At 40.9% G+C, this 27,428-nt stretch overlaps 1 protein-coding gene across 1 annotated transcript in view; it reads right to left on the bottom strand.

Moving 5' to 3' along the window:
* Nucleotides 1–5,499: 5,499 nt before the first annotated feature.
* The window catches only part of ivd (isovaleryl-CoA dehydrogenase), a 34,991-nt gene continuing 13,062 nt past the window's right edge, over nt 5,500–27,428 (bottom strand). The window contains exons 2-12 of the mRNA XM_060934054.1: nt 14,650–14,739; nt 14,488–14,539; nt 14,190–14,359; nt 11,222–11,315; nt 10,835–10,965; nt 10,612–10,708; nt 10,419–10,512; nt 10,250–10,331; nt 8,387–8,491; nt 8,216–8,288; nt 5,500–7,633 (exon numbers count right to left, since the gene is read on the bottom strand). Of these exons, the coding sequence (XP_060790037.1) occupies nt 7,500–7,633; nt 8,216–8,288; nt 8,387–8,491; nt 10,250–10,331; nt 10,419–10,512; nt 10,612–10,708; nt 10,835–10,965; nt 11,222–11,315; nt 14,190–14,359; nt 14,488–14,539; nt 14,650–14,739 (1,122 nt within the window). The 3' untranslated portion in view covers nt 5,500–7,499. The remainder of the gene's footprint in view (nt 7,634–8,215; nt 8,289–8,386; nt 8,492–10,249; nt 10,332–10,418; nt 10,513–10,611; nt 10,709–10,834; nt 10,966–11,221; nt 11,316–14,189; nt 14,360–14,487; nt 14,540–14,649; nt 14,740–27,428) is intronic.

Raw genomic sequence — 27,428 nt, 5'->3', positions numbered from 1 at the left:
TTCATGAACTGTTGCACAGCATTAAAAGATGATGTTGTGGCAAATGGAACCAACTTACCCACCGCCTGAGCCATTGCAGCCCATCGTCCTTTTATACAGCCACATTCTTTATTTGGTCTTTATTTGGTCTTTATTTGTCATAATTTATGGATTTACGCTGGTTTATTTTCTTCATTATTTCCCCCCATGTTTAATATCTTTACTTAATGCCATTAATCTGAAATGATTGACACTTCAAAACGTTTCATTAAATTTGTGAACAAGCTATTTAAACTTGAAAGTGTAATCGCTATATAAAAGTGCAGAATTCATCACAAATCATATGATTTAAAGACAGTCAAGGGTTACATTAGTTAGTCTTATGCATGAATTTTCACACACTCAGGAGCATGAGTCAAATATGAACGTTTTACCAAAATTATGGGATTTTCGTGAATACCAAATTTCTTGTGTAAATCCTTGTACGAAGGATTCATGAACAAAAAGATGAGGTGAAATTATTGACACATGTAGACTGCATTAATCATTAATACACCAACTTGTCATCCCAAAGCAAGTTATTTATTTTTAATTGCTTCCAGTCCCCATGTTCTCTGTTGTAGCTTGTGCCTATTCTTCCCTGGGGTATTAATCAGGCATAAAATCCTCACATCATCCATCATGCTGGGGGAAACAAAACAAGAATATTTCAACACAGAAATACAAATGGCTCTTAAGTACAGTGAAATCACTATTGAGCACAATCATGGAAATAATAGAATGTTTCAAAAGTCTGGAACAATTAGCAATGTGCCAGGAAGAGGACCCAGGAGTATACTGTCCTCACACACAGTGAAGAGGATGCTGAGAGAGATCACGAAGAACATAAAGATCACCATTTCAGAATTGCAGTTTTGTTGACTCTATGGGTTTCAGAGCCTCCACTTCCTTAAGAACTAACAGTTTGGAAGGGTTGCATGAAGCAGGCCCTTCCTAAAAGCAGTGCACAAAATGCAAAACAAGAACTTCAAGCATCATTGAAGCTAAATCATGTGCTGTGGAAAGATGAGATGAATATCAAACCTTTTGGCCATGCTCACTATCTGGATGGTTGGAGAAAAAATGAGGGTGATGTATAAATAAAAGCACATAACACATGATGATTTGTTGTGGGCTGTTTTGCAGCGAGTATCCCAGGGGCGGTTGTGTGGATGGCATCATGAAATGTTTTATGCCATTCATGACTCTACTAGAAGATAAGAATTTGGCTATCGATGGCTCTGGGTAGGAGTTTGAGCCACAGCACTGCCAAGCTGCCACTGTTGGGCCTTTGGGCAAGGATCTTAACCATATCTGCTCAACCTGATCCACCCTTATTATCTGGAGATCGCTAGTTCAAATCATGATAATGCCATAGCCATCAGTGCCCGGGAGCCCAAGAGAGCAATATTGGCCTGTGCTGTAAGGGAAGAAGGGGTGGCATACTCTCTCCCCTGTCAATTACAATGCCGCTTGCCAATCATGGGCACCTCTGAGCTCATGCACACAGAAGTAGGCAGATTGCACTTTCCTTCAAGGGTGTTATGCTGCCCAAGCAGTAGTTGGAAAAGATGCGGTGGTTTGGTGTCGTGTCTCAGAGGAAGCATGTGATAGCCTTTGCCCCCCCCCCGGTTGATAGCTGTCATGTGATAAAGGAGACCTGTCTAGTGAGTGGGAATTGGCCACAACTAATTTAATGGGAAAAACTGGGGGAAATAAAACATACACACACACACCCCATAGAGAAATGGGAATATAGATGAATGATAAGAAGAATTATCTGATCACGCATCCAAATCAACATAGATCTTAACCAGAAAGTGTAGTCCAGTGTTGGACTACACAGGAAGATGCTTATCAGATATTAATTGCAGGGGGGTGCAGATAATTTTGAAACCATTGTTAGATGAAAGTAAGTTAAGGAAAGCTTTTCTCATCTCATCTCATTATTTCTAGCCGCTTTATCCTTCTACAGGGTCGCAGGCAAGCTGGAGCCTATCCCAGCTGACTACGGGCGAAAGGCGGGGTACACCCTGGACAAGTCGCCAGGTCATCACAGGGCTAACACATAGACACAGACAACCATTCACACTCACATTCACACCTACGGTCAATTTAGAGTCACCAGTTAACCTAACCTGCATGTCTTTGGACTGTGGGGAAAACCGGAGCACCCGGAGGAAACCCACGCGGACACGGGGAGAACATGCAAACTCCACACAGAAAGGCCCTCGCCGGCCATGGGGCTCGAACCCAGGACCTTCTTGCTGTGAGGCGACAGCGCTAACCACTACACCACCGTGCCGCCCAGGAAAGCTTTTATTGTTATAAAATATTGTGTTAATATAGAACTATGCAACATTTATTTTTTGCTAAAATACCCTTAATTGCATGTGTTATTCATTTTGCAAGTAATATTAATCAAGGTTTCCATAATTCCATGCTTGATGGTATGTGTTGGTATCCAAACAAGTCATCATAGCATACACTGATCTAAGAGGAGACTGGATTTGTCGCAAGTCTTTAATGGGTTTTCCAGAACTATATTGTGAAATTTGGTCCTGTACTGTACATTTACAACACAGGTCAACACAAACATCATTGAGAACATCTGCATTTTATGACCAGTTTTTAAAATTTTACAACTCATTTGAAATTGTCAAGGAAAACCACTGAGGGAGCCAGTGACTGACTCCACTTGAGTGGAGCCAGTCAAAGGTGGTTTGGGCATCTTACAAGGATGCACTCTGGTCGATTGTCCCACTGGACAGACTGGGCGGCATGGTGGTGTAGTAGTTAGCACTGTTGCCTCACAGCAAGAAGGTTCTGGGTTTAAGCCCAGCGGCCAATGGGGGCCTTTCCGTGTGGAATTTGCATGTTCTCCTCGTGTCTGTGTGGGTTTCCTCTGGATGCTCCGTTTTCCCCCACAGTTAAAAGACATGCAGTTAGGTTAACATGGGGCAGCTATGGCCTGAGGTTAGGCTGAAGGGCCCTTGAGCAGGGCACCTAACCCCCAACTGCTCCCCAGGCGCTGTAGCATAGCTGCCCACTGGGTATGTGTGTGTGCTCATTGTTCACTTGTGTGTGCATGTGTGTGTTCACTGCTTCAGATGGGTTAAATGCAGAGGTTAAATTTCACTGTGTGCTTAAGTGTACGTGTGATAAATAAAGGCTTCTTGGCTCAACATTGGAGCAGACCCAGAATCCACTGGACAGACGCTCTCCATTGGTTTGGGAACAAGCTAGAATCTGTGACTGGGGAGAGAGAAGCCTGATCTGACTTTCTCACCCCATTGCATGGAAAAGTGGAAGGAAAATAATGAATGGATAATAATGATAATAATAATAATAATAATAATAATAATAAGCACGAATGAAATTGTCATTGACCTTTAAATGTGAAATCAGCATGAGGAGGAAAGGGAGGAAAATTTGAGTCAACGACTCTCCTCTCCTTAGGGGTGCTTTTGATCCACTAGAGGATAAATACCTGGAATGCCCCACGTCAGACAGAACTGAAGAAGCCTTTCGGATGAGAGGTGAAACGTCTTCAAGAATTTCAAGCAAGTCCAGTTGCCTTCTTTAGCACCTACGGTTTACTATGACCTGGATGACTGAGAACCTTCACAGACATTGGCTGAGAATGTTATTTTCATGTCTATCAATTAAAGATACCAGTTGTACTGATGTATAGCATATCTTAAGCTTCTTTTCCAACCATAAAAAAATAGGTTGGGGTCTATTTCTGAAAGCATAATTTGTGATTTAGCCTGATAGCCAAGATTCACCAAAAAACAGAAGCAAAAGAAGAAAGGGAAAGATGGCTGTATATCAGCAGTATTTATTGCCCATACATGTCTCATCTCATCTCATTATCTCTAGCCACTTTATCCTGTTCTACAGGGTTGCAGGCAAACTGGAGCCTATCCCAGCTGACTACGGGCGAAAGGCAGGGTACACCCTGGACAAGTCGCCAGGTCATCACAGGGCCGACACATAGATACAGACAACCATTCACACTCACATTCACACCTACGGTCAATTTAGAGTCACCAGTTAACCTAACCTGCATGTCTTTGGACTGTGGGGGAAACCGGAGCACCCGGAGGAAACCCACGCGGACACGGGGAGAACATGCAAACTCCACACAGAAAGGCCCTCGCCGGCCACGGGGCTCGAACCCGGACCCTCTTGCTGTGAGGCGACAGCGCTAACCACTACACCACCGTGCCGCCCGCCCATACATGTGATTTTGTTTAAAGGTCTAAGCATGTGTGTAATTTTCCAGGTAATTTTCATCGCCCTTGGGAGTTAGGAGTGTTGAAACAGAACCGCAAAACTAAGGCAGTGGAGGTCATTATTGTTTTTGTTGGAGTGTCTTTAATCTCCTTCTTCTTTCAGCTGTTCCTGTTAGGGGTCGCCACAGCGGATAATGTACCTCCAGCTCCTCTCCTCTGTATCTTTTTCTGTTGCACCAATCGTCCTCATGTCCTCCTTCACCACATCCATAAATCTCAACTATGGTCTTCCTCTTTTCCTTCTACCTGGCAGCTCCATCTCCAGCATTCTTTTCCCAATATACCCTGGATCTCTCCTCTGTACGTAGCCAAACCATCTCAATCTTCACTCTCTCACTTTGTCTCCAAGCCGTCCTACATGCGCTGCCCTTCTAATATTCTTGTTTCAAATCCTGTCAAACTTTGTCATTCCTAATAAAAACCTCAGCATCTTCAGCTCTGCTACCTCCAGTTCAGCCTCCTGTCTTTCAGTACCACTGTCTCCAAACCATACAACATCGCTGCTCTTATTACTGTCTTGTACACATTCCATTTCACTCTTGCTGGTACCCTTCTGTCATAAATCACTCCTGACACTCCTCCATCCATTCCAACCTGCTTGCACTCTCTTCCACACTTGCCATTACTTTCTACACTTGAACCCAGATATTTAAACTCATCTGCTTTGACCAACTCTATTCCTTGTAGCTGTACCATTCCCCTGTCCACAGCCTCATTCATGCACATGTACTCCATCTTTCTTTCGAGTGCAGAGAATGGAGTGTCTTTAATCTTAAAACAAAAACCACAGTAAAAGAAACTATAGGATAAAGAAAATAGCTAATCCTACAAAATATGACAACAGTGCTTCTAAAGCTGAATTTCAGCAAACAAATGATGGATTTCTTTGAAAGAATACTTATCGATACCAACTGAAGGAAAGTTGCTCTTTCTCCTGTTAGTCAAGTTTGTTAGCTATTTACAGTATGTATTGGTGTATACTGCATGTAAAGTGTAGCTATTTATCAACATCTAAGTACGGTGGATTCAGACAATAGTAAGACCCTTTCATTTTGCACACTGCGTTAGATTTTATTTAAAATTGATTCAATTGACTTGTTCGGCTATTAATCTACACAATAATCCATAATTACAAAGCTAAAAATGTTCTTAGAAATGTTTGCATATTTATTAAAAATCAAAAACTAAATCATTCTACACACAAAAAAAATCCATAATGACAAAGCACCTTATTTATTACTGATTAAAAACCAATAGCATATCATATAGATAAGCATTCAGACCCTTCATTCAGTAAATTACAGAAGCTTAGTAGATTGGTAAAATAAACACAAAAAAATACATTGAATCCATTTTAAATTAAATCTATAACAATAAAATGTGCAAAAACAAAGGGTGTGAATACTTTCCAAGCCCACTGCCATCAACCAATCGTGTGGTAGCAGCGCAAGGCAGATACAGGTCAAGAGCTTCAGGTTAACGTTCACATCAAAATAGGAAAATAGTGTGATCTCAGTCACATGGTTATTGGTGCCAGACAGGATGGTTTGATTACTTCCGAAACAGCTGATCTCCTGAGGTTTTCACACAACAGTTTCTAGAGTTGTGCGAGAAACCTAAAACATCCATGGCAGTTCTTGTTGAAAGGAGAAGTCATAGGAGACGGCCGGGCTAATATGAACTGACAGGATGACTATGGTAACTCAAATAACCACTCTTTACAACCGTGGTGAGCAAAAAAGAATCTCTATATGAACAATGCATTGAAGTTCGAGGTGAATGGGCTATAAAACCACACACAAATAAAAAAAAAAAAAAACCACAAACACATCAGGGTCCATTCCTGTCAGAAAAGAACAGGAAACAAGGGGTTCAGGCTAACCAAACAAATTGAATATTGAAAAAAATGTTGCCAGGTCTGATGAATCTTGATTTCTCCTGCAATATGCCAGAATTTGGCATCATTAGAATAAATTCAACCAACACTATCAACAGGTTAGGCTACTGGTGGTGTAATGGTGTGGGAAAATGTTTTCTTGGAAAATATTCAGCTTATTAATACCAATCAAGCATCGCTTGAATAGCTGAGTATTGTTGCTGACCACATGCATCCCTTTATGGCCACAAATTTGGCCATTTTTATAAATGCTACTTCCAGTATGATAATGGCCGCAATTTGTCTCAAAATGGTTCCATGACAATGAGCTCAGTGTACTTCAATAGCCGCCTCAGGCATCAGATCTGATTCCAATAGAGCACCTTTGGGACATGGTAGAACAGGATGAATGTGCAGCTGACAAATCTCCAATAATTGTGTGATGCAATCATGTCAACATGGACCAGAAGCTTAGAGGAACATTTCCAACAACTTGGTGGCAACACAGTTCCATGCCATAAAGAACTCGGGCTGTTCTGAGAGCAAGCACACGCGGGGGGGGATTATCATTCATACTGTTTGGAAATGTGGAAAGTTACCATTTAAAAAAAAAGGATGAACAGATACTATTACATAAAAAGGAAGACAAGACTAGAAAGAAAAATGATATTTCATATTTGTTTAAAAAACAAAACAAAAAAAACCAAACTTATATATCACACTCGGAGAAGACATTTCAATGAGCAAAACCCAAACATGCCATAAAATAGTTGCTGATATGGCTTAAAATAAGATATCCAACAGTCTTTAATTAAGGCTCTTATTAAAAGACACTATGACATACAAAATACTTTGCAACTGATGATTATACTGAAAAATAAATCACTGAATCCATTTTTTTTATACATAGCTCCTTATACATTATAGAAACAGTGTCCAGACCCAAAAAACACTTCTCTCTATTTTTGTCTAAATTACACGAACAAACATTTTAGTGTGAGTGTGATCGGTCTGTTTTATAGACTACAGTTTCTCAGTAATGTTCATTTAGAAGGTCCAGCAACTTTACCAGGTTTGTAACACGTACTATGTGAAGACAGATCATTAACTGCTCACCATGTTTCTCCTACTGGAATTAAATGTACATGCAGATCAGTCTTCATTTCTGTTTTCTTGTCCAGTACCATCTAAAGCATTCATCTCACAAGTTTATCTCCTTGCTTAATCTGTGCATATTGTAATAGAACAGAAACCATTGAAAGGCATCAAGCATATCCCTGGTGATAACTTTCTGTTCGGTTGGAGTCTTATTTGAACATGGCATTGAAGGCCCTGCCAATAACCATCCTTCGGACCTCACTGGTGCCCGCACCAATCTCATAGAGCTTAGCGTCTCGCAGGAAGCGGCCCATTGGGTAGTCATTAATGTAACCGTTTCCACCTGTGGATACAAACACACTGTTAGAGTCACAGAGAAGTAGTAGGCAAGGATAAACCAAATACCAATTAAATACAAGCCAGTCAGTTATTTTCAAACCATTTAATTTTATGAATTAAAGGTCTAATATATTTAATAAGCATTAGCTAAGGGTAGATTCAAGGAACATACTGGATAATGAAGCAAAATTAAACACTACAAAGTCAGATTTGTTTCATTTAAACTGTTTGTACATTACTATGATTTAATACAATATTATGAATCTTATGATCTTCTACGATATCAAGTTCTCCTGAATACTATAATACTGTCATATTTATTATATTATTCTTCAGACATATGCACCAGTGATAAATGTTCAAATGAAATTTAACAGTATAGCTTGAAAGCTTAAGTATTTTAAAATTAAAACTTGAAGCAAATACTTCAAAGCAGCCCCTGTTCATCATTCCTTCACGTCCATGCTTTAAACGCATTAGGCACTAATGGATTAAACCTGATCAACAATCGCATACTGAAAGACACACACTCCTATTTCCATTTTTTGCTGTGCAAAGCTACAAAACAAAACAAAAAAAACCTCACCAAGGCATTGAATCCCGTCCAAAGCAACCTGAGTCGCGTTCTCAGCACAATAAAGGATTACCCCAGCACAGTCCTACAACACCACAACAAAGATCAATACCGCAATTACAGTGCTTTTGAAAAGCTGCATGCTTCAATTCAAAGAGAGGAAAATTATTTTAACAAACTTACCATGGCATTGAAGTGGCCTTTGTCACACGCACGGGCCACGTTATACACGTACTGCCGACACGAATTAAGTCGGGTGTACATGTCAGCCATTTTTCCTTGCATCAGCTAGCCAATTTATTTCATTTAAAAAAAAAAAAAAGCATTAATCAAAAACTGTAATCCAAAACCAGTGTGATCAAAACATGTTGAGCCTGCTCGAGTATACCAGATTTAACAGCTCGACTGTTTTCAAAGCCCTTTCTAAGCTGAATTAAGTGTTAAACCAGGAAACAGGAAAAAACATCATGCAGTTCTGTGATCCTGCAGTACTTAGGAAAAAAAAGAAAAAGATTCTAAGCACTTTATTTTCTCCGTACAACTTTCTTTTACAAAACAGAGCTGTTTACACTGAAACTGCACCTTTCCTACAATGGTGTTCACTTTCTGCAGTCTACATAATTAAAGCAACATGTTAATCATAAAAATGTTTTTCTTTGCATGTCAGGTTTTGGAGGTTGACAGATGATTCCTCACCTGCTGTATATTGTAGACCTGAGTACAGAAAGTACTGCACTTGGGTCATAAAACTAACATAGATCACAGATGTAATAATAGCAGATGCGGTGTTTGAAATAAGGACAGACTGGCAGACACGTACCAGTAATTTTCGCATTTGTCCGTCTGCATTTCAAAAGCATCGGACCGGATGGCCCATGGAAAAAATTGTAAAGATATGGACCTAATCTACTTCCAATTTTCTTCCAAATGTTACACTGGCCGAATACATTATGTCGTAACGGCTTTAAAAATTCATAACTCTGCCACCAAAGGTCCAAGCCCCACCAAAATTTACAGGCCTCTCCCTGAGCGGCACACTAAACAAGACAATAATAATACACTGAGTAGTCACTGTTTTTATTGCACGATGCAGTTGAACTAGTGTTTTAGGGTTGACAGTATCTGATTGATCCAGTCAGTTGATTAAGAGTTCAGTTTACATGAAACTTTGCAGTACAGTATTATGTAAAGTGCCAAACTGCCAATCAATGGTTGTGTTATTATTATGTGCATTTATTTATTCATAATAAGAATGACCGGTCATATGCTTTGGAGGATGTAGATTTATGTTTTAATAAACTTTTTATTTTCTTCCAAGTTCTAGTCCGGCAGATTTTAAGTCTGAATGCCAAATGATATGACCATGTCTAGTTTTGCATCATTTTAAAGTCATTTTGTTCCAAAGTTACTTGGAATCCCGTACTCAGTTTTAACTATTATGTAAGAATAGTTGTATTGTTAATTACTACATTCCTGATAGACATATTATAAACATAGTATAAAATAGTCATTACTGACAATGTTTCATGAGTGTTATTATAGTACCTATATATTGAGTCCCAGTAAGTTGTAACCAAGTGGAACATCTTTTCCCTCCATACTTTTGTTTTTCCCCCTCCTCTAGACATGGAACTGACCTCCGTGTGCTACTGTTTTCTTGGGTACAACTTTCAGCATGTTTTTCTTGAATCTTCTGACATTTTCTTGTAAATTAGATTCAATTTATAGTGTAATTAGCAACTAATGTCTAATGTAATTTGGCCTCTGAAGATTACAAAAATGCGCCTGGAAATAGCAGAGAAGCCATCTCCAGGCATCTAAAGCCCTTCAGTTTCCGGGGCCCTAAGGCAGGCGCCGGACCCCTTGTCACATTGTTCCAGGCCTGTGGCCTGCCATTCAGACAGGCTGAAATTTGGACAGACAGACATTTCAGGCTTGTTTGTCCTGTGACAGTCTGCTTAAAATTCCTTATTTCCCACACTGAGATGTATTGAGATGTATTTTTTTTTTAAACTTTAAAAACATTAATTAGACCCAAGACCGAACCTGAAAGTGGCCAATCTTCTGCCCAAAGGCTTCTCGGACATGCAGATAAGGAACAGCATGGTCGAGGACAGCTTGCATAATGCTGCAAGATGAAAAATAAAAGGCATCAACAACCTATTCACAAAACAGGAAGTCCATTTTAATGCAAGTCAGTAATGCTTAAAATTACCCAATAGGCCCAGCTGAGAGCACAAGCCTCTCCAGGTCAAGTCCACTCATCAGTACGTACACTCCTTTGTTCAACGGTCCCAACATGTTCTTCTCTAAAATTAGCCATAGGTTTTAAAATAATGCACAACAAGCAACAGAAACAATCTGACTTTGTTTCCTTCACTTCAACACTGGCCTGAACAAACACAGACCTGGAACCTTGCAGTCTTCAAAGATGAGCTCGCACGTGTTGGAGCCTCTCATTCCCAGTTTATCCAGCTTCTGTGCCGTACTGAAACCAGGCATTCCCTTCAAGAAACAGTGAATACGTAGCTGTAAAAGGATTACTCCTTATGGAGTGTTGGGATTTTCTACAGGGTCGAGCATTGATCCAGCTGGATGTAGAACGAGTTCAAAGTGACATGTATCTCTAACCTTTTCTACAATAAACGCAGAGATTCCACGTGCAGCTGCACCTACATCGGTCTTCGCATACACGATGAGAACCTCTGCATCAGGTCCATTCGTAATCCAGAATTTATTACCGTTCAACACATAGTGGTCACCTTAAAGGGCACAGCATATCAAAGCAAAAGGGAAAGGAGACATGAGAGCCCATCATGCGTACAAATGCAAAAGAGGTTTATTTCAAAGCTACACGATGAGACATTTCTAAAACACATCATCTCTAAGGGCAGACTAGATCTGCCACGAGTGTAGCTAATCTGCATCCAGATTATAGGACCACAATGTGCTCCAAAGAAGAATACAATAATCACGGTCTAAATCAGATTACTGTGCGTTATAAAACATTCAGCTCACCCTCTTTCCTTGCTGTCAGTTTCATGGATACTACATCAGAGCCAGCGTTGGGTTCACTCATGGCCAGGGCGCCTACGTGTTCTCCTGTAATTAACTGGAAAATACATCATCATGTCATCATCTGACTCTTGATAGCAAGGTACCATTTTAATAAAGAATTTTTTTTAATTAAAAGTAGCAGGAGGAGTGATTACATTAACAAGGGATGTGGCGAACTTAAAGTAATTCAAGAAAACCAGCTACTTGCGGTGATCTTTATTTATTTGCACATAAAAAATACATAATACAAAACAAGGGAGTACATGCAAATTAACATTGAAAACAAAATACAATAAAGAAATGTGCAGGAGGAGCCAATAAAACCCATAAAGGCTTGTCGAGTGGCTCCTATGGTGAGACATTTAACACAACTTGAAAGTAAGGAAATACAGACAAATGCATATAAAAAAGCTAAGCAAAAACATAAGAGTGCTCGGAGAGCACATTATCCCCCGCTGGCAACTATATCTATGCTACAAGTGCTTAATACATCCTCATGAAATTGTCGAAGTACAAGTTTAGTAATCAAGGGCCATAACTCTGGTGAAATGTGACCGAATTGAATGAAATTGTAACATGCATGGGGTGGCACAGTAGTGTAGTGGTTAGCACTGTCGCCTCACAGCAAGGAGGCCCTGGGTTCGAGCCCCGTGGCCGGCGAGGGCCTTTCTGTGCAGAGTTTGCATGTTCTCCCCGTGTCCGCGTGGGTTTCCTCCGGGTGCTCCAGTTTCCCCCCACAGTCCAAAGACATGCAGGTTAGGTTAACTGGTGACTCTAAATTGACCGTAGGTGTGAATGTGAGTGTGAATGGTTGTCTGTGTCTATGTGTCAGCCCTGCGATGACCTGGCGACTTGTCCAGGGTGTACCCCGCCTCTCGCCCATAGTCAGCTGGGATAGGCTCCAGCTTGCCCGCGACCCTGCACAGGATAAACGGTTACAGATAATGGAAGGATGGATGGAATATGCGTATTACTGACATACAGTATAACAAAGCCTTTTGCAAAGTTTTGGAAAACTGTAAGAGGAGTTGATTCCAGAAGATGAGCACACCCTCATGAAATTGTCAAAGTACAAGTTTGGTAATCAAGGGCCCTAACTCTGAAAAAAATTCGACTGAATTGAACTAAATTGCAATATGCGCATTACTGACACAAAGCCTTTTGCTAAGTTTCGTGAAATTCCTCCAAGAATTGAGAGAGGAGTTCATTTCAGATGATGAGCACACCCTCATGAAATTGTCAAAGTACAAGTTTGGTAATCAAGGGCCATAACTTTGGTAACATACGAATAAATTGAACGAAACTGCAATACGCACATTACCAACATATAACGCAGGATCCTGTCAAGTTTTGTGAAATTCCTCCAAAGATCGTGAGAGGAGTTGATTTCAGGTGAGTACCCTTCCTGGGACGGACAGACAGATGTTGCCATGACATAATCCCTCTTCGGGCCTTTCGGCCAGTGGGGGATAAAACAACTAAGGTGTGACAAGTGTAACAAGCAAAGTGACAATGTATTGGCACATAGAATATGATGGTGAGAGCAGTTATGATGATGTATTACTTTACTGATCCAGCAAGAAGATAATGGTTAAGTTCTTTAATGATTTTATACTGGTGGAATTTCTAATATGAACTGGTAATCGGTTCTAAATCTAATTGAAAATTTAGAAAAATGTGTCCTAGGAAAGGTGGGGTGGAGATGATTGGCTGACCATGTATTGTAATTATGAATTTGAAAGATGAAGTGAAAATTTTTTGAACACAAAAACAAAAAACCCAACCAAAAACAAACAAACAAACAAACAAACAAACTGGGAGTAGGTTGTGGACTGGTTGAAAAACAAAACAGATTTTTTAAAAAATGGTTTAAATAAATTTAAAAAATGGGGAGAATACATAGGGATTTAAACAAAGGAGTGGAACAGGCAAATCTACTGGAAAACATTCTGACAAAACATTTTTGCAGAGTAGAAATACCATTAAGGTTGCTTTTAAAGGTGTTTGCCTAAACAATATTATCTTCTGAATATTATGCCGGCTCCAGAATATTTTCACCCTTGGTAGTGAGGGAGTGTTTTTTTTTTTTTTTAAAGCCACATCAGCACCCAAAGCTATTTCATGGCAAGAGCATTTCTAAAAAGGTACTATAATTTATTCATAAATAAGTTACATAAAAACAAACAACTAAATGAGATGCTTCAGATACACATGAAAATTCTAAAACTTTTTTTTGGAGTGGTACCTTGTTAAAAAACATCATCCACAGTACTCGGAAAATAAAATCATTTCCCTTGTGACATTTAGAGCAGGACAACAAAGTCAAATGTAAAATCACCCTTGACAAAACTGGTTTAAAACATTGACTCATAAGGGAATTGGCTTCTGTGGAACCTCATTTATAACCCAGTGACACAGGAAGTCATGGCTGAACAGTTCAGAGCTTCTCAACACTCATGTGAACTTGAAGTAGAATATACATAGAATTTCTATGGAAACTGAACTGTATTAAGATGGAAACAGGCTTGTATCGTGGTACATTTTGTTCATAAGAATGTCTACGGGAGGCCAATAACTGCCACAATTTAAAAAAATTGTGAAGCAATGCATCATTTAAAAAAAAAAAAAATTACAATAAATTTAATCTGAACAAAGCTAAAATTCGTCTTATATTTCAGTGTGAGATCAAGCTAATGAACCAGATTTTTTTTTTACTCCTCATTAATCATCACAACAATTCTGGAGTAGAGTGTAATTAAACTGATCCAGACTAAATAATCCACTTGACGCAGTATAATTTATGGAAAACAGATGCCTGGAAGCAAGTGATTAAGAGGGAAATGTGAGGGGGAGAACAGAAAAAGAGAAAGAGAGAGATAGGAGAGAAGATCACCATTTGTAGGAGTGTATGCAAAGTTTAACTTCCTACCTTCGGGAGGTACTTCTCTTTTTGTTTCTGGTTGCCATGGCGCACAAGCTGATTGACACAGAGGTTGGAATGTGCGCCATAGCTGAGCGCTACAGCCGCTGACACCCGTGATATCTCCTCCATCACAATGACATGATCAAGGTAGCCCAATCCTGTGCCACCCAACTCCACTGTGATCAGAAAACATGGCTGATGACGGCATTGTTTTGACGACTAAATTTAGAGAATAGTTATATTTTCAGACTCACGCAGGTTGCTGCCCAAAAACGTATGAAATCAATGAATAAATAGTTCTTGCCTGGAGCTGTGATCCCAAGCAATCCAAGTTCACCTGCCTCTTTCCAAAAGTCCTACAGCAAAAAAACAAACAAACAAAAAAAAAACACGGGATATTTCTACATGTAAAACCCATTGTTTAAGGATAAAAGCCTAGAACTGTAGGATTTGTATCAGGACTTACTCTCATCCGTGGAAACTCATTTGCCTTGTCTATTTCATCAGCATAGGGAGCCAGCTTTTCCTGACAGAACCGCTGAACCGTCTGTCTGAGCTGAAGTGAAACACGAGATTAATAAAATGTTTGTGCAGCTGCAATTACATTGCTCAAAAGTTATAATTAAAAAAAAATGTAATTAAATTCCTTAAAGCAAAACTCTGGCCCTGGGTCCGAAATCACTCCCTACTCACTATATAGTGGACTATAAAGCGAGTTCACCATTTTGTAGTGCTGTCTGAATGTACAGTGAATTATTACACCCTATATAGTGCACTCAAAGTATCCCACAATGCATCATGAAAAGTAGTGTACAACCGATGGTCACTAATCAAACTATATATCCTATCATGCATTGTGGTCGTGCTGAAAAAATCAAAAGCCTCAAATTTGATTTAAGAAAAGGCAGCGGCAAAGAAGACAGTATTCCACCTTCATTTAAAAGAATTGAAAGATGCAGCAGACACACAGTACTTTGTATTTATTAATATGTATTTATTATTTTGAAAACCCACCAGCCGACTGATCTGGCGAGTTTTAATTGTGCAACAGTAATGCCCTAAATACCAGCGCGACAGACTAGTGCCTGAAAACGTTTTTTCATTTCATCAATGAGCTCACTGTATAGTCCTCTATATAGTAATTCCCTATATAGTGAGTAGTGAACAAGTGAGCATTTTTGGACACAGGGTGGGATTTTTTTCAACCTGGGCCCTATTTGCCTCCCTCTTTGTGTTCAAATATTTATGACAAGACAAAAAACAACTGAAATCAGTCCAGTATTGAATTAGATGACTATAATTAGACCACTACAGGACAACACAGTGGTGTAAGTGGTTAGCACTGTCGTCTCACAGCAAAAAGGTTCTGGGTTCGAGACCAGTGGCCGACAGGGGCCTTTCTGTGTGGAGTTTGCATGTTCTCTCCATGTCTGCGCGGGTTTCCCCCACAGTCCAAAGACATGTGGTTAGATTAACATGGGGCGGCCTTGGGCTGAAGTGCCCTTGAGCAAGGCACCCAACCTCCAACTGCTCCCCGGGCACTGTAGTATAGCTGCCCACTGCTCTGGGTATGTGCGTGCGCTCATTGTTCACTTGTGTGCGCATGTCAGGGCTTTACATTAGCACCTGCCCACCCGCCAAATGCGAGTAAAATTCGGCTTTGGCGGGTAATGACTTTAGTCCCATTAGCCACTTTGGCGGGTGGTTTATTCTGTGGTATCACAATATATTTTAACTGTAGTTTTCTCTGAAGGCATCTGATATAATAAACTCATTGCAATGTAATATTACGCGCCTACAACTCCCATGAGCACCTGCATAAACATTCTGACAATGTTAGAAATGTTTAGAACAGGGGTTTTCAAAGTGTGGGAGAGTCAGCCCCCCCTCAGAGAGCAAATAAACAACAGCCCCCCCCTTACAATTTTTGTTGTTGCTATACTTAATGTTCCATTCGTATTTAAAAAAAATGGTTGTTATACACATTTTTTTCCTTTTACACATTTTAAACATCTGTGCTTTTTTAAAACATTTTGTACACATTTTAAACATCTGCTTTTTTTAAAACCTCGTTTTACACATTTTAAACATCTGTGCCTTTTTAAAACATTTTTTACACATTTTAAACATCTGTGCTTTTTAAAAACTCTTTTGTACACATTTTAAACATCGGTGTTATTTTTTTTTAAAACATCTTGTTTTACATATTTTAAACATCTCATAGCATCGTTAGCTAGCACCTCTTGGCAGACAACACACTGTGGCAGTGGAGCATCTTCAGATCCAGTCCATGAAAATCCAAACTTTAAATAATCGTGGTCATACTTCCTTCTTTTGTTGTTTGGCCCAGACTCTGTCTCCTCACTCACTGTAGCTTTAGGTGCTAAAAATCGATCCATTTTGTCTCTGGCAAAGGCTAGCTGAAGTTTGCTAAATGTCCGTAATAGTAACTTATTCTGGTTTATTTTTCCTCACGTTGTGCCCCCCGAAGAACTCTGGTGCCCCCTAGGGGAGGCACACCCCACACTTTGAAAAGCCCTGGTTTAGAACGTTCGTTAACGTCTCAGATAAAATCAATGATATGGTAACCTGTGGTTAATGAACCAGGCATGAAAACGGGTCGGGGTGAAAAAGGTGAGAAGGGTGCGCGAGTGGTGACGTGGCCTCTGGTGTTGTTTTGTTTTGTTTGCGGGGTCCTCCCCCAGAATAAATATTATAGCCTCCTTACCAAGTATACTGTATTGACATTTGCACAAGGACATACAGTACAAATACATGTAGCAATAGTGAAATTATGCCCTGGAAAAAAATGCGAATAATAGAACGAAGAAAGTGGAGAACACACAAGGAATACTGATCATTTTTTCCTTTTATTTGCCTGGACCACCAGTGTCTCCATGGCCCGCTTTCGCCGAGTTGCCACGTTTCAGCCTTGCCCGCTTCTCTCCTTCAGCAGTCTGTTTCTTGGCCTGCTGAGCACTGCAAGTTGCTTGAGAGCCATACTTGCTCTGCTGCTGCTGCTTTTCCTCCTTGTTCACCCTCTGCTGGTGTTTGTATGTGGCTGCTGCAGAGTTAATGTTCTTGCACAACGTTCTGTCCACTTCCCCAAACTTCACGTCCTCCCTTCTAAAGAGCTGCATAGCTGTCTTCCCCCTGGACATCAGCGTGTACTTGACCGTCTGTATTGCATTAAATGTTTCCACATTCATGTTGCCACTCCTTTGATCAATTACATCATTCATCAGACTAAACGAGGACTCGACTCTAGGTCCATGAAAGATGGAGAGGCAACACTTAACCAGTGCACCCAGGGAGGGGTACTTGTCTGGTTTGTCGAAGACATGACCCCACCACTCCACGATGCTCTCTCCCTCCTTGAAGCTGGGGATGGTCAGGTCAACACTGAACCACACAAGTTCCCTCTGGACATCCTGGTCTGCTGGCAAGAGGTGTCCCAGCATACCACTCAGCCTGCCAAGATATGGAAGTACCTGCAGCTTTCAGTTCTTTTTAAATCAAGGCTGAATACTTTCTTCTTTGCTGCTGTCTTTTATTAAATCAAATTTGAGACTTTTAATTTGATTTCTTTCAGCACGGACAGCACTACAAAATGGTGTCTCCACTATACAGTGCCCTATATAGTGAGTAGCGAGCAATTTCGGACACAGGGATTGTCAAAAGACGCGCGCGCCCTCTTTCGAATGCTGACGTAATCAAGCCGGAAGTTTTGTTTTGATGGCAAATCAGGAAAGTTTGAAAAAAGTAGGAAATTCAGTCCGATGACTCAATCCAGCTTCCAGCGGTCTGGTCTGCACTCTGACTCATGCGTGCACGCTCTGGCCAGCAGGAGAAGAGGCGCGAAATGACGCTGCTTGCCCTTCGCAGCGAGATGTACTAGTCGCTATGGCGTCAATATCAAAGCAGGAGGAGGAGGCGCAAACCGTCACGAACTGTCTATGGGTGCGAAGCGACCTCCTTGCCCTTTGGGTCAATATCAACCCCCCCCATTTTTTTCTCATCGGATCTACACGATTCACGTAGGTCACCCATTTTGGTTTCAAAACGGCGAATTTCGCCGAAAGGCGAGGGATTTTCATGCATGATGAACGAAGCAACAAAGTTGCTGACAACTGACAAGCGCACTATGTGGCGGCATATAGCTGGAGTTTCAAACCCTGCTGCTCAGGGAAAAAGGGGCAGAGATGAGCAGGGCCAGAACAGCATTTTAAAATCACCGAGGTCCGTGATGTGCAAAGCGCGCGCTGAAAAATGTTCAACATATTTAAATGAGGGGGTGAATTACACGCCACACGAGATCTATTCCTGAAATTACTTTTAATGGTGTTTGAACTGAATATCATCAGTTCTGGAAAAAAAACCAAAACAAAACATGTATGTAGCAAGAGTAAGAATAATTTAAGCTTGTGATAATGGTTTGATCTGGCCCAAGCAATGAGGACAAAAGATACCCTAACCATGTAGCCTATGGAACTAAGATACATTAACAATCTGGCATCCGTTACACCTACACAAAAAAAAAATTCTGGGGAAAAAAAAAAAATATCAGTATACACCACCATGTTTTAGACAAAGTTATCCAAGGCAAACATAAGTTTAAACTTTCCACTCTATTGCTTTGGCTTATTGAATGATTTATTTTTTAAAAATCACAGACAAGGCAGGCTACAACTGCGCTGCTTCGAAAATGTAAATTTAACAGCTTGATGAAAGTGTGCTGATGGTTCCCATGGAAACCCCGAGTCTCCTGCACTGTGTTCCTCCCCGAGTCGCATGCTCATTCGTTTGTGTTCTTGGTCTCAGAGCCACGCGCACGAAACAGACACAGAAGACAGAATCAACGTTTAACATCATTAACAATGCACTTTTTATGGAGACGCTTTAATGTTATTCTTTTTTTTTTTATCCAGTTGAATATTTAGCGTACAAATGTATTTTCAGCTCTTAAAAATGACCGAGGTCCGGACCGCGGTGGCCTCAGAGCTGGCTGCGGCCATGGAGATGAACAAGATGCTAATAGGAAGATAAGACAGTTCAATGACAAATGGAAGTTCGGGCGAAATTGGCTAGTTCATAGCAAAACCGAAAATACTGTAGAAAGTCTGGCAAAGACAGGCACCAGTAATTTTAAACTTGAAACTATAAAGGACCACAAAAAGTCAAATGCACACATCAGTACTATAACATCAAAACAGGCGAAGACAACTGGTTCACTACAGGACACCATTGCTTTCAGCCCCTGGCTATTATGAAGTCGGCTGAGCTGGAGAGGATGGAGCTGCTGTTTAGAAACGTTCACACGATTGTAAAGTTGATCCCGCCTTAGCTATCAACTTATGGCCTGCTGGAAGCCTCAGGTCACGAAGAACATTTTTCATGGACCATTCAGACTCATCTGATGATGAATGTAATGAGGACATTTAATGTCTCTCTTTACACATGTTCTCTCACACACACACACTATTAATAGATATTACATAATAATACTTGATAATACACAATACTTGCATATCAAAACATCAAATGTTTTTCAATGATAAATTTTTTGAATTAGACTTTTAATATTAGAATCAGTTCAGTTGTACTGAATGTTATTTTTCATATTATACAATATTTCATATTGTAAGGGGCTTGAATTTGAGTTCAATAAACAGAATACTCTGTTCATATTTTTGTCTGAATTGGTTGCATGTTTTCATATAGGGAGCTACCTTAACAGCACTGAATACTTGAGTGCTACTGTAGAGATATATTATACGCTGCCATTCATAATTAAGTCTCGATCTTCCGAACTTTAACGCATCATGGTGAATAAAAACTGCAATTTCCTGGCAACAAAAAATTGTGGCTAGTGAAAAAGCTGAATGGCTAGTGACTCGGGAAAACCACTAGCCACAGTGGCCGGTGAGCAAAAAAGTTAATGTAAAGCCCTGGTGCATGTGTGTGGTAACTGCTTCAGATGAGTTAAAGGGGAACTGAAAGCAAATTTATTATCAAAATTCTATTTATTTCATTTTAAATACAGGAATAAATTTTTGATCGCCATTTCGTCACTGCTATAGCAAGTTATGAGTGTTTGAAATATGCTATGTAATATATCAGTCCATATGTCAAAACAATGGCCGTAAACGAGATTCGTTGAGACCTGTGCGAGACTTCGTAGGACGGAAGTAAAACGTACAGCGGAAATCAAAGTGACCAACATCTGCCAACGTTGTCAAAAGACACGCACGCCCTCTTTCGAATGCTGATGTAATCAAGCCAGAAGTTTTGTTTGTTTTGACAGCAATCAGAAAAGTTTGAAAAAAGTAGGCAGTAATCGTCATTTAAACTCGTTTTTGTGCAGTATTTCGTTTGGAAAAAAGTTTTCAAAATGGCGGCACTGACACCTGGCTGGCACTTCACGTTTCGAAGTCTCGCACAAGTTTCGTGAAGATCGCGTGGATAAGTGACGCCTGCCGTCGACCAAATGAACTAAATTCAACATGGCTAAAAACCGAATAGGCCGATAAGTATAATATTTAATTGCAATTAGTTGCCAATACGAGTCACGATATAAGGTTACTAAAACCGAAAACGTAATTGAATAACACGTTAATTAAAAAATAAAGCAAGTTTAAAAATGACTTCAGTTCTCCTTTAAATGCAGAGGAGAAATTTCACTCTATGCTCAAGTCTGTGCTTGAGTGTACATGTGACCAATAAAAGCTGCTTCTTAACTGGCAACCACAAAATGGCTATATAACGTAATTCTACAGGGAAATCATCCACATCGAAGTAAACCACTTGTTTCTGCCACTGACAGGCTCATAATGTTGTTATAAATATCTGACAACATGGAAAAGATCCCTACAGAGATACACCGGTGTCTGTTTATCTCACTACCTATAAAGAAACTGTAGAAAATAACCGTTTCTACACTCATTGTTTTATCTTTCTCTTCTTCCGGTCTCTGACGCAGTGCCCCATTCGGTATCTGTAGTCAGTTATCACACGGGGCTGTTTTCTGGTTATAAATAAATAGGAGCAGCTATCAATTTCAAACGCCTCACCCATACTGCTGTAATCAGCTAAATTTTCAGACATCACTTTGGAAATAGACTTCTTCACAAATTCTGTTCGACTTCTCCTTTTGGAAAGGTCAGAAAACAGCCCCCATGTGATAATCGACTACAGGCACTGAACGGGGCGCTGAGACCTGAAGAAGAGAAAGGCAAAGACACTGAGTGTAGAAACAGTCATCATCTCTACAGTTACTGAGGTAAACACACACACAGGTGCATCTCTGCAGGCATCCCTTCCATTTTGTCAGACACTTTATGAGCCTGTCGGTGGTGAAAACAAGTGGTTTAGTTTGATGCGAGTGACTGCGCTGTAGGATTACACCGGATAGCCATTTTGCGGTTGCTAGTTATAGTGTTCTAACTCAATAGACCAATTTCAATCATTTTTTGTCCCTAGTAAATATCTGGACCCAAATACCCCTTTTCCACCAAATCAGTTCCAGGGCTGGTTCGGAGCCAGTGCTGGTGCTGGTTCACAACTTGTTCAACTTGCAAGCCAGCTGAGAACCAGTTTGCTTTTCCATAGCTTGCGGTGCTAAGGGAAGTCACGTCATTACGTCGCTGTATACGTCAGTTACATCGCTACGTTTGCTTAAACCTTGGCGCGAATATCGAAGCAAAAACAACACGGAAGAAGCAGCAGCAACAACAATAATTGATGACTTTGCGTTTGTCCAGCTGCTGCTTCTCGTCGCTTAAAAATGGCGATCTTTCACGGTCTTGTTGTTGGTCTTAACAACTCCGCCCCCCGCTGACGTAAGCGGTTCCTTCCTCTGGCCCAGCAGAGAGTTGGTGCTAGCCTGGAACCGGTTTTTCTGGCCCCAGAGCCAGTTCTTTGTCAGTGGAAGCAGAAAACCCGGTTCCAAACTAAGCACTGGCCCCGAACCAGCCCTGGAACTGCTTTGGTGGAAAAGGGGCAAAAGAGATGGGAAAAGAGGGGCCATTAAGACTGGGTGAAAAATTTACCACAAGAAAAGGTTTAATTTCAGTCAAAACTGAAAATTATTGATAATTTTAATTAACTATTTTTAATAATTACCAGGAGAAATAAAAGGTTTAATTTAATCATTCGATTTTGACTTTTAACACCCAACAATGTTTCCCACATAGACTTTACTTGGGTGGGCCGCCCAGGTATATTAACAGCTGCTAAAGCACATCTGCCGACCCGTTTTAGGAAATCAGCATGAAGGACGAGAATGTTCTGTGAGCGACAGATTAAATAATAAATGAACATAATGTACTGCATCACTTAAAGAGACGGTGCTGCGCTGGAACAACTGGCCAAACAGCTGACCACATGAACAGACAGTTTTCACACCGTAGACAATCAGTATGCACATTACATGTTATTGTCAGAGTTAGCATGACAACATGAAGTGAGCGAGTCCAGTCAGCGCTTTCAGCTTTGCACTCTAACAGTGCCCCCCCCCATCCTATTTAACCGATCGTTAAAAGTACATTAATGGTCCATGTACAGTGTCATTATATTTTTGTGTCACTAACATATTAATAGGCCATTTTTGTTTTTATTATCAGAAATCGCAGATACAAAAACAGCAGCAAACCGTGCTGGTCACTGATGCAGAACATGTACAATTTACTGAGCAGCGTGAGTGGAGCAAATTCCTGGACTTGAACACAATCCGAACTCACATGAGGTAGAGCAGCGTTTCTCAACCTTTTTTCAGTCACGGCACCCCCATATAAAATATACGCAGTCACGCTGACCATACGCTGACCCCGGCAGTGACGTTGTGACATGGGAAAGGGGGCCGTGAGACAAATTTTGATGATGCATGAGGCGGCGATGATCTGCATTAGTGTAACTATCGTTTTTTGGAATTTTAATTCATTTTATTTATTTCAATGTTAAAATATATAATTTTTTGACAGCACCCCTAACGAAGCCAGACAGCACCCCGGTTGAGAAAGGCTGAGGGAGAGTATTTCTGTACCAGCAGGTCATGCAGCCCCTTTCTGCCTGCTAGTATATTTAAGGTCTGTGGGAAACACTGCTCATTTTCTCCCTTCATGCTGTTTCTCTTGTCACGTGTCGATGATGCAACCACACAATACACCTGTTAAATGATTGCCTGTTTGTGTGTCACTAGGCTCCATTATCAAGCGATATGATAAACTGTTTATGAGCCAGGGCAGAGCAGGGCGGGGCAGGAGCACGACTGGGGTTTGTTCATGCAACCGAACTTTGCATATTCACTCTGTGCTTTTCTGGCAATTTGCGTTTAATAAGTTTAAACGAGAGGCGGCACGGTGGTGTAGTGGTTAGCGCTGTCGCCTCACAGCAAGAAGGTCCGGGTTCGAGCCCCGTGGCCGGCGAGGGCCTTTCTGTGCGGAGTTTGCATGTTCTCCCCGTGTCCGCGTGGGTTTCCTCCGGGTGCTCCGGTTTCCTCCACAGTCCAAAGACATGCAGGTTAGGTTAACTGGTGACTCTAAATTGACCGTAGGTGTGAATGTGAGTGTGAATGGTTGTCTGTGTGTCAGCCCTGTGATGACCTGGCGACTTGTCCAGGGTGTACCCCGCCTTTCGCCCGTAGTCAGCTGGGATAGGCTCCAGCTTGCCTGCGACCCTGTAGAACAGGATAAAGCGGCTAGAGATAATGAGATGAGACGAATTTCTTATCGCCATCAATGGTACATATCGCTATCATTTTATCAGCCAGGTCTCGGACCCCACGTTAAAAGAAATCCCAGTGTTTTTCCTTTAAAACAGCCTATACATGCAGCACCAAAAACTTTTCACATGATCAAACCTTGATAATTTTGTACTATATCGTTCTGAAAACTACAGGTTTTCCAAACACTGAAATATAATACTATTTTGCAATTCTCAATCACAAGCAAAATTTTGCATTTTAAAAGCCAATTACCCAAAAAAGTGAAAAGGGAGAAAAATCACATTTTAAGAGTCCATTCCAATACCATGGAAAGATGCTGCACGTGTGTACATTTGTAAATTAAAGTGATACCGACACGAACAGATCTCCTCAGTGTCAGTTTATACATATAAACAAACTTTTAATTTTAGATGTAATTGCAAGGTGTAGAGATGAAAACTCAACAAAACAGAACATTTAAACCCTTTGGTGACTGACCCCTTGAAAATGGTTCCTCCAGGAACGATGACTTTTCAGTTGTCAAGACAACGGAAAAACTAAAATACAAAAACAGAAAGATACGTCACAATGCTCTTGTGCACAAAACAAAATGCTCTTGTATTTTAGTTTTTCCGTTGTCTTGACAACTGAAATGTCATCGTTCCTGGACGAACCATTTTCAAGGGGTCAGTCACCAAAGGGTTAAACCTCCCGACATGAAGCGATGCCTGGAATGCCCTTCCCTTCCACCGAGAATAGACCAAACCGGAAGTGATGTAGATCGGTGAACCCCTGCCTGGAAGGTGAGCTGACAGAACATGAGCTGTGTCCAAAATCACTCACTCATTCACTACTCCCTATTCACTATATAGGGAATTCTACATAGTCAGCTCATTAGTAAAATGAAAAATGGGAAAAAAAAAAAAAAACACTACTCTGACACGCCGTTATTTACGTCATTACTGTCACACAATTAAAACGTACCAGATCAGTCGGCTGGTGGGTTTTCAAAATAATAAATCCATATTATACTGAGCGCATTTCCCCACATTAATAAATACAGAGTACTTTGTGTCTGTTGCATCTTTCAGTTCTTTTAAATCAACACCGAATGCTTTCTTCTTTGCCGCTGTCTTTTATTAAATCAAATTTGAGGCTTTTGATTAATTCCTTGCTCTACACTGTAACTTTTATTCTGGTATTTTATCTCTCTTTTCCTATTCTCTTATTAGTTTGAATGAAATATTCTCTTGTTGCTGCACCGGGTGCTCCTCTCGGTCTTCTGCCATTTTTCTTTCAGCGCGACCGCAGTGCATGATGGTATGGATTGTTTGGTCGGTGACCATCAGTTGTACACTACTTTTCATGGTGCACTGTGGGATACTATGAATCCACTATATAAGGTGTAATAATTCTCACTATACATTCAAACAGCACTACAAAATGGCGAATTCACTATATAGTCCACTATGTAGTGAGTGATTCCAGACACAGCGCATATCTAGTGTGATGGGGCTGAAGAGGAAGAGAGGGAGAACATAGGGCTCGGGATAGAGCCCTACTGGTTTGAGCTGTACCAGGACGGTCACACTGAGGCCAAGTTTACATTAGACCGTATCTGTCTCGTTTTCTTCGCGGATGCACTGTCCGTTTACATTAAAACGCCTGGAAACGCCGGGAAACGGGAATCCGCCAGGGTCCACGTATTCAATCTAGATCGTGTCAGCTCCGGTGCTGTGTAAACATTGAGAATACGCGGATACGCTGTGCTGAGCTCTAGCTGGCGTCGTCATTGGACAACGTCACTGTGACATCCACCTTCCTGATTCGCTGGCGTTGGTCATGTGACGCGACTGCTGAAAAACGGCGCGGACTTCCGCCTTGTATCACCTTTCATTAAAGAGTATAAAAGTATGAAAATACTGCAAATACTGATGCAAATACTGCCCATTGTGTAGTTATGATTGTCTTTAGGCTTGCCATCATTCCACTTGCAAGTGGTAAGTGATATGCACTGGGATCACACACACAGCGGCTCAGTCCCGAATCACTGCTTGTGCGCTTCACTTGCGCACTCTGTGAGCTGCGCAGGGCTGGAGTGCGCACCCTCCAGAGGGCACTCCCTGTTCAGGGCGGAGTGATTTGGAGCGCAGGATGCCTGCGGAGCCGAGCGTATCCGTGTACTGGTGTTGCTGTGTGCACGCGAATCGTGTATTGTGTTGCTGTGTGCACGCTAATCGTTTTAAAAACGTTAATCTGATGATCCGCTGATATGGTCTAATGTAAACCCCACCTGAGCCACAACGGGGTGAGTGACTGCCACTCAGATCTCGGCAAGCTGACAAGTGGACATGGTGGAGTGATAATGGTAACAGACCACCTGTTTTTGTTTACATTAATAATTACCAATACCAGCTGTTGTTAGAATCTTTTACTGACGTAATTTAGTATAATAGTAATTCCTGTCAATAAGTTAGAACTCAGGCCAAGATAAAATTGTTTTTGTTCTGATTCAGCAACTGCCTATTGAATACCGACCTCCCAAAAGCACAGTGTGGCACAGAGATACGTCGCTTAGCGTAGACAAGTGTAGTGGAAAGTAGTCACTAGACTGCAGCCAGTGTACCAGAACAACGCTAGTGTAGCGTTACTCTACTTATTTTATTACCTGAAGGCTAAAATAAAATATTTTCCCAGCTACCCAAGAGTACCTACCTAGTGCTCGTCATCGTTTTCAAGCATTTTCAACACTCTGGAGTAATGGAGTATGTGTACAATAGAGTGCGCCATCTGTCTGCCAGATTGCTTTATTTTCACGGAGTCATAGAGCAGAGTGAAATTATTTAGGTCTCAGTATTAATTTAAAACCTTTTCAGTATTGTAAAGTACCACAAATGAATACTGCATTAATACCATAACATTTGTAAATAAACTGCCATGTTATTATGTGACTGGGCTTGTCTGTATTCCTTTGGCAGTTACGGAAAATGATGTTTAAGAGTCCTGGATTTAGACGCTGTGTGCACACTTCCGGTTTCTGGAGATTCCCTGATCCATGTCACAACAAGGCGCCGCAGTTCCTGTCTGCTCCATCGTGCCACTTTGTTGTTGTTTTTTTTTTAAATATCATCAAAGGCTTATTATTTGCAATCACACGGTGGGTGAAAATTATCATAACTATATTTTCACGGAGTCATAGGGAAGAGTGAATCTATTTACATGGGTGCAAGTATAAAATTTTCAAAAACCTGGAAAGTCTGACAAAGTCAGACGTGCATGGCGCAGCTATGGGGGGGGGGGGGGGGGGGGGGGGGGGGTGTTACAAAGGGGGGTGAGCCCCCTTAGGGCTTGAAAAAAATTTAAATTACAAGTTAAAATGGTTGTCTCTCATGCAATCTCATGCAAACATTTATAATAAATAGTTATATGATTTGCATCAAATGTTTAATACACTTCAATTCATCTGAAATAATATTTCAAGTACAAAGCTTGATATTTCAAAACATCTAGCAACTACTAATTTAAATGTTGAAACAACCATTTTT

Source organism: Neoarius graeffei, chromosome 11 (assembly GCF_027579695.1).
Source record: "Neoarius graeffei isolate fNeoGra1 chromosome 11, fNeoGra1.pri, whole genome shotgun sequence".
NCBI lineage: Eukaryota > Metazoa > Chordata > Actinopteri > Siluriformes > Ariidae > Neoarius > Neoarius graeffei.
This window is presented reverse-complemented; position numbering and strand designations above follow the sequence as displayed.